Source organism: Erinaceus europaeus, chromosome 23, assembly GCF_950295315.1.
Source record: "Erinaceus europaeus chromosome 23, mEriEur2.1, whole genome shotgun sequence".
NCBI classification, from domain to species: Eukaryota; Metazoa; Chordata; class Mammalia; order Eulipotyphla; family Erinaceidae; genus Erinaceus; species Erinaceus europaeus.
In genome coordinates, this window is record NC_080184.1 from 4690488 (window position 1) to 4707077 (window position 16590).

Here is a 16590-nt window from a genome sequence, read left to right on the forward strand (position 1 = left end):
TGCCATCTAGGTTATTGCTGGACTTCATGATTCTATGATGCATACAGTGCTCCTAGTGGTCATTTCTTCCATTACTAGCTTTATTCCTTCCCTTTTGTTTCTTCTTCTTATTATTATTATTATGGAAAGTTTTTATTTTAGTATAACACTGAAAGAAATTGTGTTAACGGGTTGAGTGGTGTCACACCTGGTTGAGCGCACATGTTACAGTGTGCAAGGACCCAGGTACAAGCCCCCAGTCCCCACCTGCAGGGGGAAAGCTTCACGAGTGGTGAAGCAGTGCTGCAGATGTCTCTCTGTCTCTCTCCCTCTCTGTCTCCCCCACACTCTCAATTTCTGGCTGTCTCTATCCAATAAGTAAAGGGAATACAAATTATTTACAAATCGTGTTCGACAGTTATGTTATAGGCAAGGGAGACAGCATAATAGTTATACAAACAGACTCTCATGCCTGAGGCTTTGTAGTCCCAGGTTCAATCCCCACACCACCAGAAGCCTGAGCTGAGCAGTGCTCTAGTAAAGAAAAATAGAGTTTTATTATTTGAAATTCAAAACATATTAAAATTACTGCAGTAACGAGGTAGTTCACCAGGCAGGGTGTGTGCAGCCAGTCATGTGACCAGCGTGGAACCCCTCCCCCCACTGCACTAGGGTAGCTGGTGTCTTGGTGTCTTTCCCTCTCCTGCTCTGTCTGAAACAAATCACTCTGCGGCGGTGAAGACCTCTGGGCACAAAAGAGAAAAATTCAGAGCGAAGAGGAATTAATTAGTATTCATTCTTGACTTATGTGCTTGTTTCTATGAAGGTACTCAGAATTACAAATACGAGATGCAACAACTAACAAATAAATCGAAAGGCTAATATCAGGGCCAGGTGGTGACACACCTGAGTGAGTGCACATGTTATAATGCGCAAGGATCTAAGTTCGAGCCCCTAATCTCCACCTGCAGGAGGTAAATTATGGGAGTGGTGAAGCAGTGTGATACAGGTGTCTTTCTTTCTTTCTTTTTTTTTTATATTTATTTATTTACTTATTCCATTTTGTTGCCCTTGTTGTTTTATTCTTGTAGTTATTACTGTTTTTGTTATTGATGTCATTGTTGTTGGATAGGACAGAGAGAAATGGAGAGAAGAGGGGAAGACAGAGAGGGGCAGAGAAAGATGGACACATGCAGACCTGTTTCACCAACTGTGAAGTGACTCCCTGCAGGCAGGGAGCCAGGAGCTCGAAGCCAGATCCTTACACCAATCCTTGTGCTTTGCTCCTCCTGCACTTCACCTGCTGCGCTATTGCCTGACTCCTGATACACGTGTCTTTCTTTCTCTATCTCACTCTGTCTTCTCGATTTCTGATGGCCTCTATCCAATAAGTAAATAAATAAAGATAATTCAGAATAACACAGAAGAAAAACTAATATTCACCATAATATCCTGTGAAAATTCCCCTGGAGAGTGAGAGAGACAGCATAGTGGTTATGTAAACAAACTCTCATGCTTGAGGTGCCAGGTTCAATCCCTGCACCACAATAAGCCAGAACTGAGCAGAGCTCTGTGAAAAAACAATAATGAAACATAAAATTCATCTGGAATACACGCTTGTTTTCTGCAAAGTACTAATGTAGTGAGCACTGAGGCATTCCCCTTAGTGGGACATAAATAAAAAGCCCATCTTGGGTGTGCTCTCTCCTCCCAACAAAAGACTGACAAGAATATTAAATAGGAGAGGGAGGAGAGAGAAGAGGAGAGGGGAGTCAAAGAGACTCTAGAATCATTCTACGCACATTCTTATTAGTTTATATTTGCCACAAGGGTCTATGCATAATTTCTCACGACCCATCTCAAATTGAAGGCAGAAATTCTGCCTGTGCCTAATGACCAAAAATTAGTATGAACTAATGTGCCTACTCCTTCAGTCACTCTATTAGTAAATAATAAATTTAATCCAAATCCATGCCTAAGATGTTTAAAATGGAAATTACAGAATTTGTCTGTCTTTCTGTGTGTTTAATTTCCTTGACTTGTTTTTTTCCCCCTTAACTCCATCTGATTCTCAACTTAATTTGCAATGGGCTGTCTTGAAGGGAATCAATGAAATACTTCCTACTTCAACACTGTGAAATTATCCAAAGTCTTTTGAAATTCATACCATCAGTGATGTGTAAAGGTGATCTCACAAGGTCTTGGGCCTTGTGAGAGATGGGCAATTTGCCCAAATTAAAGGTGCACCAGCATAGGAGCATTGGAGGAATGACTTTCAGAAAGTATCCTATCTTTATTTTTTTGTACAAAAGAAGGTGGCCAGTCCCAACAAGAATTTAGCAGGTTGACACACCAGGTGGGGAATCTGTCTGTATTATTATGATGATGGTAATTGTGAGAGATGGTTAAGTCTTCTCTTCAAAAGAACATGACTACGACTGTTTAGTACAAAAATTCTTTAATCAATTGTTATCTGTGACCACCTGTGGCCAGCAGTGTTGTGTTCTTTAGGTCAGCTCCTTGCAGTGCTTGCTACTCCTCCAGCAGAGACCCTCAGACTCTCTTCCTCCTTTTCTTATTTAGGCAATGGGGAGACTGTGAGCTCTGAACCCCATCCAGGGGTGGAGGAGACAGTTCTCCATTGGTATAAAAGATGGGAGTTCAAATATGATTACAATGTGCCTACTGTCTATCTACAAAGTGGGGGACCCCCCCCAACTCTTCATCTGCACTATTCCAGCCTTTAGGTCCATGATTGGTCAACAATTTGTTTGGCTTTGTATGTCAACTCTCTTTTCAGCCGCCAGGTTCCAGATGCCAGCAGGATGCCAACCAGACTTCCCTGGACAGACAAGTCCTCCCCTGATAGCTTTCTTATTCTTTATCCCTCTGGGAGGATGGACCCAAGGTCATTGTGGGATGCAGAAGGTGGAAGGTCTGGCTTCTGTAATTGGTTCTCCGCTGAATATGGGTGTTGACGGGTGGATCCATACTCCCAGCCTGTCTCTCTCTTTCCCTAGTGGGGTGGGGCTCCGGGTAAGCAGAGCTCCAGGACACATTGGTGGGGTTGAAGCGGGATCCTTCCTCCATACCTTGCGCTTTGTGTCACGTGCACTTAACCTGCTGTGCCACTGCCCCACTCCCTTAAACAAACTTTTTGGGGGGTTATGCGGTGGCTCTGGGGTGGGAGTGGGGGCTAGGGGCAATGAACCTGGGACTTCAGAGCCTCAAGCATGAGAGACTCTTTGCATAACCATTATGCTATCTCGCCCTCTTTAAATATTGTGTTTATTTGATGGAGACAGAAACATAGAGGGGAGGAGGAGATAGAGACATAAGACACCAGAGCCCGGTTTTACCACTGAAGCTTTCCCCCTGCAGGGGGAGTGGCAGGGGCTTGAACCTGGGACCTTGTGTACTGTGATATGTGAGCTTAACCAGGTATACCACTGCCTTGACCCCTCACGAAACCCTCTCTAGCCCTTTTCTAGAACAAGTGGTGTAATCAGGTACAAAGGGCTCTTACCTGCCAGGCCTAGAATTCTGAGTGTTAGAAGTGAGTGAGGTCACAGTGAAGGAACAGTCACTGGGTTGGAGGTCACCCCTAGTGACAGCCAAGTTGCAGTGTGGCTTGGTCCATGACCAGGACAAGACCAGGCCCTCCCACCTCAATAGGCATCCACCTGCGCCTGAGTGTAATGCCCTCCACTCCACGTCACTTGAGCTGACCTGACCATCACTGAATGTTTCCATCCCTCTTGTTCATTAACACCATCATCAGGGGAAGAGACCGTGACCTGAAGAAGAGGTTGAGGAGACAGGGGCCAGGCAGTAGCGCAGTGGGATAAGCGCACATGGCACGCAGTACAATAACCGGCATAAGGATGCAGGTTGGAGCCCCAGGATCCCCACCTGCAAGGGGGGTCACTTCACAGGCGGTGAAGTAGGTCTGCATGTGTCTATCTTTCCCCCTCTCTATCTTCTTCTCCTCTCTCAATTTCTCTCTGTCCTATCCAACAATGATAGCAATAACAACAATAAGAATCACTAAAACAAGGGCAGCAAAAGGGAAAAAATAGCTTCCAGGAGCAGTGGATTTGTAGTGCAAGCACCGAGCCCCAACAATAACCCTGGGAGAGAGGGGGGAAAAACAGGCCTATAAACCAGTGTTATTTCAATTGAAAAAGAAGGGGAAGAAGATAAAGAAGAAGGGGAAGAAGAAGAAAAGAAGAGGAAGGGGAAAGAGAAGGGGAAGAAGAAGATGAAGAATGAGTAGTAGTAGTAGTTAGTCGGGTCTCCACGGACATGAGGAGACCATCCTCAAGCTGAGACGCTATTGGAGAGATGACACACAAGGGCCAGCACATCGCACTAGCAAAGCAGGACAAATTGACCTTCATCCATTTTGGAGTCTGAGGACTGGCCCTCAAGCTGAAAGGCCAAGGTCTCTGCAATCCACCTTTGTCTGGCTGGACAGGCTCTGTGGATGCTCTCAGACACGGCCCTCAGTCTGAGAGCAGACCCCCTGAGCACCACTTCTCATATTGACGATCACTTTGGAGACCTCAGGACATGGTTTTGTCCTGGTTTTGAGGACAAGCAGAAAGTGAGGACTGTGTCACTCTCAGTAAAAGGGAGGGGGTCCTCCTTGTGTTAAAGACCTCAGTGGTGTCTACCCACTTATTTGCAGTTGCCCTCCTGCTTTTGCTTGGGGATTTAGTACAAAACAGGGCTGCTGGTTTCTCTCTATCTCTCTCTATATATATCACCCCCTTTCTTCTCAAATTCTGGTTGTTTCTATTCAAAAATAAAGATAATTACAAAAAAATAGAAATATATTACCAAGATAACAATATTGTAAACGAGTTCTCTTTAAACAGTAGAATAGTAAAGTTGACAAAAAGGAAAATACATAACCTTCTAGTCTTCACAGCACTGGCCTGTGTGAGGATATTCCTACTTGTTGAGCCTGTTTTAAATTTGCTCTCAGCAATCGTCATTGCTTCTGTGTAAAAGGAATGCCAACCGTGAAGAAATCTTAACGTACTCTCAAATATCTTTTTCATTCTTTCTGATAGAGACAGAGCATTTGAGAGAGAAGGGATACAGAGTCAGAGAGAGAAAGAGAGACACCTGCCCCCTGCTGGTGGGGAACAGCTCCTTTCTGTGCCCACGACTGAGTACATCCCCACCCAGACACTCAGTTCTCTTCTGAGCATGAGCCCAAGACCTGGGATTAGAAAGGCCTTCTGGGTATTCTTTACATGTATCAGATTTTAGAAAGCACACATTTCTCTACGATCTCTTGGCCAAAACTCCTCCTTCCAAATATTTATCTTCCAATTGCTTCTTCTACCTCTTCTTCATTGTCCACAATGATAGTTACCTGATTTCTGAAAGGTATCACAGCTACAAACTGATTTTTTTTTAGTAATTTAATAACAAGATTGTGGCATAAAAGGGGTACAAGTCCATACACTTCCTACCACCAGAGCTTCATATCCCATCCTTTCTATTGAAAGTTCCCCTATTCTTTATCCCTCTGGGAATATTGACCCAGGATTATTATGGGGTGCAGAAAGTGGAAGATCTGTATTCTGTAATTGCTTATCTGCTGGCAGGTCGATCCATACCAACAGCCTATTTTTATTTTTCCCTTGTGGGGTAGGGCTCTGGGGAGGTGGGGCCTTTAGGACACATTGATGGGGTTGAATGTCCAGGCAAGTCTGGTTGGCATCATGGTAGCACCTGCAACTTGGTGGCTGAGTATTGGACCTGAAGGGTAGACATCCAATGTCTGGCATCTCTGGACACTGTCCCAGGTTAAAACATGTTGAGGTGGCACTGGTTGCACGGATTGGATTGAGATAGGCAGGTGCAGTATCAAATGATATGCTTCAAGGGAAGCATGAAAGAAAATGTGTCACGCCCCATTTTCCAGGAATGGAGACATTTGGTTTCTATAGAGAATGAGGAAGGTTCTTAGCTGTCTTAAGAAGGCAATAGATTTAAGAAGGCAATAGATAACTATTATTATAACCTATTTATTGGGAACTTGGTTTACTTGAAAATCCCATGGATAGGATTTAGCGTACCGTACAAGACCTTAGCATGCTATTTACAACATTGCTCAGTTTTAGAAGAAGCAAATATATTATTTTTCACATTCTGTTAGGGAATTATCTGAGAGTTAAATTCTACAGTCAAGATTTTTTGCCTATTGTATAGTTTTTTTTTATTATTAACGTTAGTTTCTTGGACTATGACAGTCAGAAATTGAGAGAGAAGGGGGTGATAGAGAAGGAGAGAGACAGAGACACACCGCAACACTGCTTCAGCACTCGTGAAGTTTTCCCCCTTCAGTTGGCGATTGGGAGCTTGAACCTGGGTCCTTGTGCACTGTGACGTGCCACCAGCTGGTCCACATATATGTGCGTGTGTGTGTGTGTGTGTGTGTGTGTGTGTGTGTGTGTGTGTGTATTCCTTCCTTATGCTCATAGCTCAGCTGACTTGAGTTCTGAGTGGCAAATGAGTATGTCACTGAGGTGCCACTGAAGCCACTTATCACAAAACTATGCCAGTTCAGTCAAAGCTTGACCTAAATCTGGTAACTTGTTGATTATTTCTGAGTTATCAGGTAGATGGTTCTGGTTCTGACATTTACTGATAGTTGTCTTGCTCTCTATTTACTTTTCTGTAAAGATGCCTTTTGAGTTGCCCACCCCCATCCATCTCATTTTCCTAGGTGACATCTTTTTCAGTATTTTGAATTTTTACTGGTCTCATGACTGTATATAATTGTTAATATTGTCAGTATGAAGAGATCATACCTCTGTCCAATGTCCTATTTGATTTAGCACATAGTCCTTAATGCTGGACATATTAGAAAGTCAATTTGTATTAATGGTGTGGGTGAGTGTAATATAGCATAACAGGTAAGACTCAATAGACTTTCACTTGTGAGTAAAGTGACCACACAGTTACTGTGGTTAAACAGTTGTGTGGGTCAGACATGATAGGCCTAGACCTCCAATAGATCCCTTTCTCCACTGTCACTGGTCATATCCATCAGTAACAACACAATGGATCCCACTGTGAGTCCCCATAGGACCTTGCCCTCAATGTGGCTCAACAGTGGTAGAGAATGTCGCAACCTCCGAAGGTGCGGTGGATAACATACTCTATCTACCACCTGAGGAAGATGGGTCCTAAAATTGGTTCAACCTGGAGCGTTTGATTGTATAACCTTAGTGCAATACTTTAATTCACTAATTCTCAATCCCACATTTGTTATGTTTGCGTAGTGTTCTGAAACATTCTGAGTTCCTTGCATTTCCATATCTGTTAGAAGGGGGCTATCAGTTTGGACTCTAAGGAACTGTCTACAATGACGATATCGATATATGCATGAAATGCAAGAGTGGAATTTGAAAAAAGTTACTTATTAAAACTATTTAGTTACCAAGACTTCAACAAAATATATGCCTCCAGTCTTTCTTCTTGATTCTAAGCCATACTTTGTATTTTTTATTTGCAAAAATTCAAATATTTTATCCATTTATTTCTAAACCCAGTACGTATTCTAGTTTTTTATTTAAATTTCTTTTTTATTAAATTTTTATATTTATTTTCCTTTTTGTTGCCCTTGTTGTTTTATTGTAGTTATTGTTGTTGTTGTTATTGATGTTGTCATTGTTGGATAGGTCAGAGAAAAGTGGAGACAGGAGAGGAAGACAGAGGGGATGAGACAAAGATAGACACTTGCAGACCTGCTTCACTGTCTGTGGAGCGACTCCCCTGCAGGTGGGGAGCCGGGGCTTCAACCAGGATCCTTATGCCCGTCCTTGTGCTTCGACCCATGTGCGCTTAAGCTGCTGTGCTACCACCGGACTCCCACATATTCTAATTTTAAATCTTTTACATTTTATCTATTTTAATTGAGGAAGTATTATAGCGTTTTATTTCATAGTGGGGTACTATATCATTCTAAGTTAGTTTTGCATACTGCTTTTTTTTTTGCCACCAGGGTTATCACTGGGAACCCGTGTCTGCATTATGAATCCACTGCTCCTGGAGGCCATTTTTTTCTCATTTTGTTGTTATTATTGTTATTGTTGACATTGTTATTGGACAAGGCAGAGAGAAGTCAAGAGTGAAGGGGAAGGCAGAAAGGGAGAGAGAAAGACAGACACCTGCAGACCTGCTTCACTGCTTTTGAAGCAACCCCCCTGCAGGTGGGGAGCCGGGGACTCGAACTGGGATCCTTACGGCTCTCCTTGTGCCTTGCACCATGTGCGCTTAACAGCTGTGCTAACTCCTGGCCCTGTATCTTGCTTCTTAATCCATCCAGGTGTTCTGACTATTTTGAGAGGTGAATGTAAGACATTTACATGTAGGGTGGTGATAGGTAAGTGCACTTGGCTTCTAGCTATTCTGCTTTTCCTTTGAGGTTCCTTTTATTGTTCCTGTTGACTTTTTTCCTTTCCTGTTTGCTCCTGCTTGATATTTTAAGTAGTTGATATTCCTTCGTTATTGTCTTTAATTTTGTTCTCCTATATCTTTATTTATTGGATAGAGACAGTCAAAGATTGAGAGGAAAGGGGAAGATAGAGACGGGGAGACACCTGCAGCCCTGCTCCACCACACGTGAAGCTTTCCTCCTGCAGGTGGGAACCAGGGGCTTGATCCCGGGTCCTTGTGGCCTGTTCTGTGTACACTGAACTAGGTGTGCCACTGCCTATCCTTTGGTGGTTCCCCACCTGCAGGGGAGTCGCTTCACTGGCAATGAAGCAGGTCTGCAGGTGTCTTTCTCTCCCCCTCTCTGTCTTCCCCTCCTCTCTCCATTGTTGGATAGTATGCCAGCTCCCCCTGGCTTCTGCTTAACCATATGCCTGTATAGAGATAGATTTGATCCCATTCAAAGCTTTGGTCTATTTACATAAATCACTTTACATTTACATAAAGCACTCCAAGGCATTGGTGGTTCAGTGATAGGATTCACGCCTGCTCTGCCCCCTCCTTGTCACACTCTGATTTTCACCAGTCACTTTTCTCTCCACCCTCTCTATGTCACATCCTGTTTCCACCCTAGTTGGCAAGTATATATAAAGACAGCATTGTGAGTTTTACAGTACTTGAGTTTAGCTTAGCTAGTCTTAGATTGTGCTGCGTCCTGCATGAATAAAGAGATACTGCCTACAGCTCAACCATGAGTCCCTGGTTGTCTGTTACTCGCCCTTGAAGCCAACCCAGCGAAAACAACATAACTGTAAAAGGCAGTAGCCTTGAAATTCCCTTTTTATGCAGTTGTTTGTTAAGTGCTTTTAGTATGAGTTGCTTGTAGTATGAGGTGGAAAATTCATTGCCCCTTCCCCCTTGAATAAACAGGACCTAATCAGTGAAGGCCACCCATTGTTCGAAGGACCCTGCCTGGGGACAAGCCTTATCAGGACCTTTGCACAGACTTTGTGGTGTGCTGTCTACTGGATGGGTGGTCATAGCCAATGGCAGGAGGATGTGGCGACCCTGCCTGGTTGAATTCTATTGGTTGTGTGAGGGCTAGCCTTATCAGGACCTCTGCACAGCCCCAGCAGTATACTGGTCGCCAGATGGCCTGGTATGACGGTAGGGGGATGTGAGGACCTAATACCTGGTCAAGTCTTATTGGTTGTCTGGTTTTGCAAGGTTTGAAATTAGCCCGCACTTTGCTTTGTATGGACCCCGCTTTTTGCTAAGTTTGAAATGATTGGATTTTGTGTTTGCTAAGGCCTGTTATTGGATGTAGGTTGACAAGGTGATGTGTTCCCGCTCCCTGAGTGTAGTCTGAATTCCTATAAATTGTGTGGTTTGAGCCTTGTTCAGGGTCGAGCTTGGTAGACTAACACCAGTCACCATCTCGGCCCAGATTGCAATTCGTCAATAAACATCTTTGCTTCCTTGCAGTGGATGGTGGTTCGATTTATGCTCGCTAACAATAACCCGTCGAAAACAACACTCCATTTCTCCCTGTCCTCTTCAACAAGAATGAAATCAACAAATACAACAATAAAACAAGGACAACGAAAGAGAACAAATAAATATTTTTTTAAAAAAGAAATATAATTTACTGGCTTGGGAAACAGTTTCACAACTAGAGCACCAGACTTTCATGCTAAATGTTTCTTATTTGATCCCTGGTACCACCTGTGATGGGGAGGTGTTCTTACTTCTCTCTTCCTACTTTTCTCTGCTTCAAGTGATTAAGTCTCCTGCTATGTAACAAATAAAAACAGATCTTAAGTTAAAAAAAACACTCCAGTACCCTCCCTCTGTGTCAGGCTCATGGAAATGAGTTCCATAAAGACATTCCATGACCTAGAAACACTGAAAAAAAGGAAAGTGTTACATCAGGACATAAATGCTGAGAACAGAACAGTTATTTTCATTTCATACCACAGTGGCATGCTACTCACTCCCAGATCTTACATGAAACCTCTAGTATTTTATGTTCCCTATATCAGCTTTCCTTTAATTATTTCAATTTTCTTTATTTATTGGACAGAGGTAGGCAGAAAATGAGACAGAGAGGGAGAGAGACAGTGAGACATCTGCAGCAAGCCTCACCACTCATGAAGCTTTCCCCTTGCAGGTGGGGACCAAGGGACTTGAACCCAGGTCCTTGCACATTGTAACGTGTGTTCAACCAGATGTGCCACCACCTGACCCCTATTCTCTATATCTGTATCCCTTAAAATGATTATGTTGAAAATCCAGGGGCTCATTTAAATATAAGGATTTAGTGCTGATCTCCTCAGAGTCTGGGTCAACATAGATCACCCTAGACAAGAGAGAGAGGGTCAGTGTGCACATTTGTAACATGTGGGGTGATAAGAGAATTCAGTCTGCTACTTTTTAAAAATGTATTTATAAAAAGGAAACACTGACAAAAGCCTAGGATTAGAGGGCTACAACTCCACACTGTTCCCACCACCAGAACTCCATTTTCCATCTCCTCCCCTGATATCTTTCCTATTCTTTAACCCTCTGGAAGTATGGACTCAGGGTCATTATGGGATGCAGAAGGTGGAAGGTCTGGCTTCTGTAATTGCTTCTCCACTGAACATGGGTGTTGGCAGGTTGATCCATACTCCCAGCCTTTCTCTTTCTTTCTCTAGTGGGTCAGGTCTTTGGAGAAGCAGGGCTCCAGGATCCTTTGTGGGGTCATCTGCCCAGGGAGGTCTGGTTGGTATCAAGGTAGCATCCTGAACCTGGTGGCTGAAAACAAAAGGTGACATATACAGCCAAATTGTTGACTAATAATTAACGTAAAGGTTGGAATATTGCAGATAATGATTTGGGATCTCTGTTTTGAAGATATCTAGTAGGCCTATTTTTGTCATATTCCAAAGGGCCCATGACTATACAAGTTTTTCCCTGATCCTGACTTCTGATATGCAGGTGGATCCAAGTTACTGTCTGGGGAGATGATGCTATGGCTGGAAAAAGGACCAGAAAGCTGGATCAGGGAAGTGAGTAGCTCCCAAATATGGGAAAGGTGTATAAATATTGTTGACTGTAAACCACATTGATTTGATTTGGGGCCCATATTCAAATTAGGAGTCTATGTGATCTCTGTATCCCTGTAGATCTGAGCTCACATTCTGTAGTCATGATAGGAGCCTTCCAAGATGCTCCAATTTCAGGACCCATCTTCCACCATTGGTAGAGTATGTTATCCAGAATAAATTTAAAGGGTGGAACATTGTTTAACATTGTTGATCCACATTGAGGGCAAGGTCCTATGGGTGCCCCACCAAGGGTTCTATTGTGTTGTTCCTGATGAAGATGACCAGAGTCAATGGAGAGAGGGATCTATTTGAGTCCTAGGCCCATCATGTCTTTATGAGAATCTCAAGACTCCCTGACTAGGACCCCAGATGATGGGGTGGCCTGATAGCGACTAAAGAGTCATCATTAAAGTGTGCCCATCTCTAGATCTTATGCAGTCTGATGCTTTTAATCATGACATCCATCCCCCTGCCCAGATGATTACTGAATGATTATCAAGCCCATGATTCTGTGGCATTGCAATTTTATGCTATTGTAATCCATCCTGAAAGACTTCCATAAATCATCAGAGAAAAAAAAAGTCCTGGAGAAAGTTTGACTCAAACTCAGACCTGTCACATCCTGAAGGGCCCCTGAGACCTGTCCTGCCACAACAGCCCCAAACTCCTTGCAGAATCATGCACCTGTTTGGAGACTCACTTGCCCCCGAGTGAACTGACCCCTAGAGAATTAAGTGATTTATTTTGGGCCACTAAACTTGATGAAATCACAAATGCCAAGGGCGAAGGAGAATCCAAACACATTTTCCCAAAGTGGTTTTCACCAGAGTGACCAGAGTTGGGCAGGTGCAGAGCCCCAGGGCAGAGGGTTCCCAGAGCTCCTTCAAAGCACTGCAGTGAAGCTGGTAAAAAGAAGGGACATTGAAAGCTGTTTGACACAGTATCACAGGGGCTGAAGTCTCTGCACTGTGACTCCTGCATGGTCACCTCTAGGCCTTGCCTTTGTCCTGGGCTTAATCCAGCTCAAGCCCCCATAGACTTCATGGGCTTCAGAAAAGAACAGCAGTGCATTTCTGCTGCGGCACAGTTAGGGATACCTGTCCCAACCTGAATACTTAGCTGCAGGCCCCTGGATCGCCTTAATCTTTATGACTCAACACACAGATGCACTGATAGGTACCTCCACTAACAAACAGTGCCATGCCATCCTTTCTGATCTGCCTTTTTCTTTTCCTTCAGTCTTTACCTCTATTTTGCAACGTGGACGTGGACATTTCTCCCTGCCCTCTATTCCTGAAGCCTAGTGTTTACAGGGACGGGGACCTGCTGCTGGATGGCTTCTTCCCCCTCTACTCTTGGAAATCACAACTAGACCTACAACAACTCTATTGGCTGTCCAAGCCAATCCAAACTTCACCTGAATGGTAAATGATTCACTATTTTTAAAATTATTACCTTTCTTTATTGCCTAGAGACAGCCGGACACTTGAAAGGGAAGAGGGAGAGAGAAAGAGAGACACCTGCATCCCTGCTTCACCACTTGTGAAGCTTTCCCCCTGCAGGTGGGGACCAGGGGCTTGAACCCAGGCCCTTTTGCACTGTAATGTGTGTGCTTAATCAGGTGTGCCCCCTTCCCCATCCCATAATCCACTGTCTATGTGAGTGTGAGAAATATAACTGACAAATGTTTGCTCTCAGTTTTTCCTCTTTTCCATTCTCTTAGTGTTTTCAACTAGTCGTTACTAATAGCTCAGCTTTGCATTTTAATGAATTCTTTTGAGCTTTGGTATCAAAGAAGTGCTTGTATAATCTTCATAGCTTTTATTTGTCTACTACAAATGCTGACTTAAAATTTCTCAATACTGTCAATCAAAGCAAAATTTTTTTTCTTCTGTACTTACAAAGAAAGTATGCTGGGAACATTGTTAATTAATTAAGTTTTTTATTTTGTTTTATCTTTACACTTTGCTTAAACTATGTGGGTATATTTCTGGGCTTCTTAATTTGTTATATAAATATATTTGCCTGAATTATGAAAATGACCTTGTAATATATAAATATATATATACACACACATATATTTATAAAACAGAGCTGGAGAGCAGAGTGTGATTTGCACATCAGGACTGAGAGACAAAATCCATCAGACCATTATTAATGTGCTCACAAAGGGGATGTGTACTTGCAGACACATGGTGTATACCTTTCAGTGAAGTCCTGCTAAATGTCTCCTACACCTCTAGCACAGTCTGCTTTTCCTTCTACTTATTAGGTATATGTGCATACGGTTGTGACAATTACAAACATCTGAAGGACGTACAGAAATATAGACATCTTTGTGTTCACATAAATATCCTCAAGGCACGCAAAATTGAATGATTTCTTTCCTAGAATGCTGACTACTCTATATCAGACCTGTAATCTCCAGCTCTAGTGATTATATCAGGTTCTATGTTTACTCTGTAAATCCTGACCTTATCCAAAGGATACAGGCATAGTTAGGGATACCAGATAAGGCCTCTGTTAGCTTGAAGGTCTTTTGACCTGTTATCTGGGTCTACCTTGAGATTAGACAAACACCATAGAGGCTGGAGAAGAAGCTAGAGTGACAGCAAAGAATTTCTCACATGTCTGGCATAATACCTGATGGTTAGTAATTAAAACAAAAAAACTTCAACATAAAAGTAATAGGCATTGAATTGCAAGGGTCCATAAAGAAATCAAGGGCCCTTCAATAGTGTTCATACTGTGTATCCTTACAAAAAAGATTCTAATCACTTACAGAAAATGATTTCTTCTCAATTTAAAGGTGGGTTAACACATATAATTTTCTCTTTTGCTTTGAAACAGTTTTCAAAATGTCTTATTGGAGAAGTTAGTGGTTTACACTACAGTTGTCACGTAAATACAATCTCTCATCTCCCCATGAGAGGCGGTTTGGTACCTGCAGGACACTCTCCGCCACCCGAAGGTCTTCGTTCCCACCATACACACACTAGGACATCAACTCCCCTTCCTCCATTTCTTCCCCTGTCTCCTAAGAAGATTTTGCTTTGGTGAAATAACTTTCCTGAAGACATGGGAGATGTTGGTTTCACAGATACTCTGCTTTCTATCTCCCCCAGACAGGTGAGGGCACACCACACCTCCACCAACTTATCATAATTCTGCATCCATATCTTTTGGATTCCCATCATCTCTCCTTCATCTTTTACAGAAGTTTTGTATCTAAAATGAAATAATAATAAAATTTTACCTTCTGCATCCCATAGTGACCCTGGGTCCCTACTCCCAGAGGGTTAAAGAACAGGGAAGCTATCAGGGCAGGGGATGGGATATGGTGACAAAAACTGTGTGGAGTTGTACCCCTCTTATCCTATGGTTCTTGTGAGTGTTTTCTTTGTAGAAATAAAAATTATATATATATATATGTATATATATATAAAACAGTAATGAATTTAGAATGCCGGCAATTCAATTGAGATCAGAAAAGAAGTATAGAATAAATAATAGTGTAGAACTAAACTCAATAAATGTTTGTTATAGGGTGAATTAACACTAAAGGGATAGAGGTAGAAGAGAAAAATCCATAATTCTATTTTATCCATGTTATTTTTTAAATTTCAATAAATCTAATGGTTTCATAAAAAAATTCACACAAATTTTTCTCATCTTTGCTTAAGTCTTATCTCTGAATGAAATTTATTAGTCCACTTCAGGCTTATTCTTATAACATGGTCATCATTTCTTAAGCTGAGTAATATATATTCTGAATATATAACACAATTTCACTCATAACTTACTTGCTATTGAATATTTAGGCTTCCAAAACTGAGCAACTCCATGCAGCATGATGGTGAACATTGGCATTGTTCGTCACCTTCAGATAAGTGGTCAGATAATTGGGTATTTTCTGGAATACTTAATATTTTGTGGAATCTCCAAGCCATTTTCCAAATGGACTGGACTAATATATGATCCCAACAACCATGTTCCCACCTTTGTCCCCATATCTTTGCCACTAACTGTTTTATCCTTTTTAATATATGGCATTCCTACAGTTGTGAAATGTTATTTCACTGTTATCTTAATTTGTACTTACCTGATAATCATTTATTTTGACAATTTTTTCCTGTTTTTGGACATCTGAATCTCATCTTTGGTGAAAGGGTTGTCTAGATCTGTTCTTCTTAAAAGCTGTTATATATATTTGAGCGGTGTGTGTTCTTAAGTATGTTGCCTATTAGCTCTTAGTTGAATATGTTGGATACAAAATGGTCCTATTCATATCATTTAAATTTTTTTATATACAAAGTGGAAACACAAGCAAGTCCATGGATAAGAGGGGTACATTTCCCACACATTTTCCGCCACCAGAACTCCATACCCCATCCCCTCCCCTGATAGCTTTCCTATTCTTTAACCCTCTGGGAGTAGGGACCCAGGATCATTGCGGGATGCAGAACGTGGAACATCTGGCTTCTGTAATTGCTGCCCCGCTGAACACGGGCATTGACACATTGATCCATACTCCCAGCCCGTCTCTGTTTTCCTAGTGAAAAGAGCTCTGGGGATGTGGGGCTCTGGGACACACTGCTGGTGTCATTTGTCAAAGGAAGTCTGATTGCATCATGGTAGTGTCTGGAACCTGATTATCTTCTTGCGTTGGTAATGGCTTATCTTGTTATGCAAAATTTTGTCAGTTTGATGTACTCGTATTAGTATATTCTTTTATTTAGGTCTGTGAAAATACTTCTGAAGCAGACATCTTAGAGAGTTCAACTACTGTTTTCTGCTATATTCATGAATCCTCTCTGGCTGTTGGTGGTGTTGTGTATTGCACTGAGGAATACATAGCCTGCGGCAAGGTCGTTTTTAACATAACCTTTGTGATACCCACCCTGGCATACATCCAGGACATTGTTGGCTTCATCTTTAGTTTTCTTCATGGCTCAAATGTTGTGTAGGATGTTGATGATTCTCCTTTTGTTACATTTTCTTTTAATTTTATTGAATTAATAATGATTGGCAAGACCATAGGAAAAGAGGGATACAATTCCATAGA

At 42.2% G+C, this 16590-nt stretch overlaps 1 protein-coding gene across 1 annotated transcript in view; it reads left to right on the forward strand.

The window, feature by feature from the left end:
- Positions 1-7123: 7123 nt before the first annotated feature.
- The window catches only part of LOC132535612 (vomeronasal type-2 receptor 116-like), a 30438-nt gene continuing 20971 nt past the window's right edge, over positions 7124-16590 (forward strand). The window contains exons 1-5 of the mRNA XM_060182207.1: positions 7124-7141; positions 12765-12949; positions 14376-14426; positions 15347-15431; positions 16265-16488. Of these exons, the coding sequence (XP_060038190.1) occupies positions 7124-7141; positions 12765-12949; positions 14376-14426; positions 15347-15431; positions 16265-16488 (563 nt within the window). The remainder of the gene's footprint in view (positions 7142-12764; positions 12950-14375; positions 14427-15346; positions 15432-16264; positions 16489-16590) is intronic.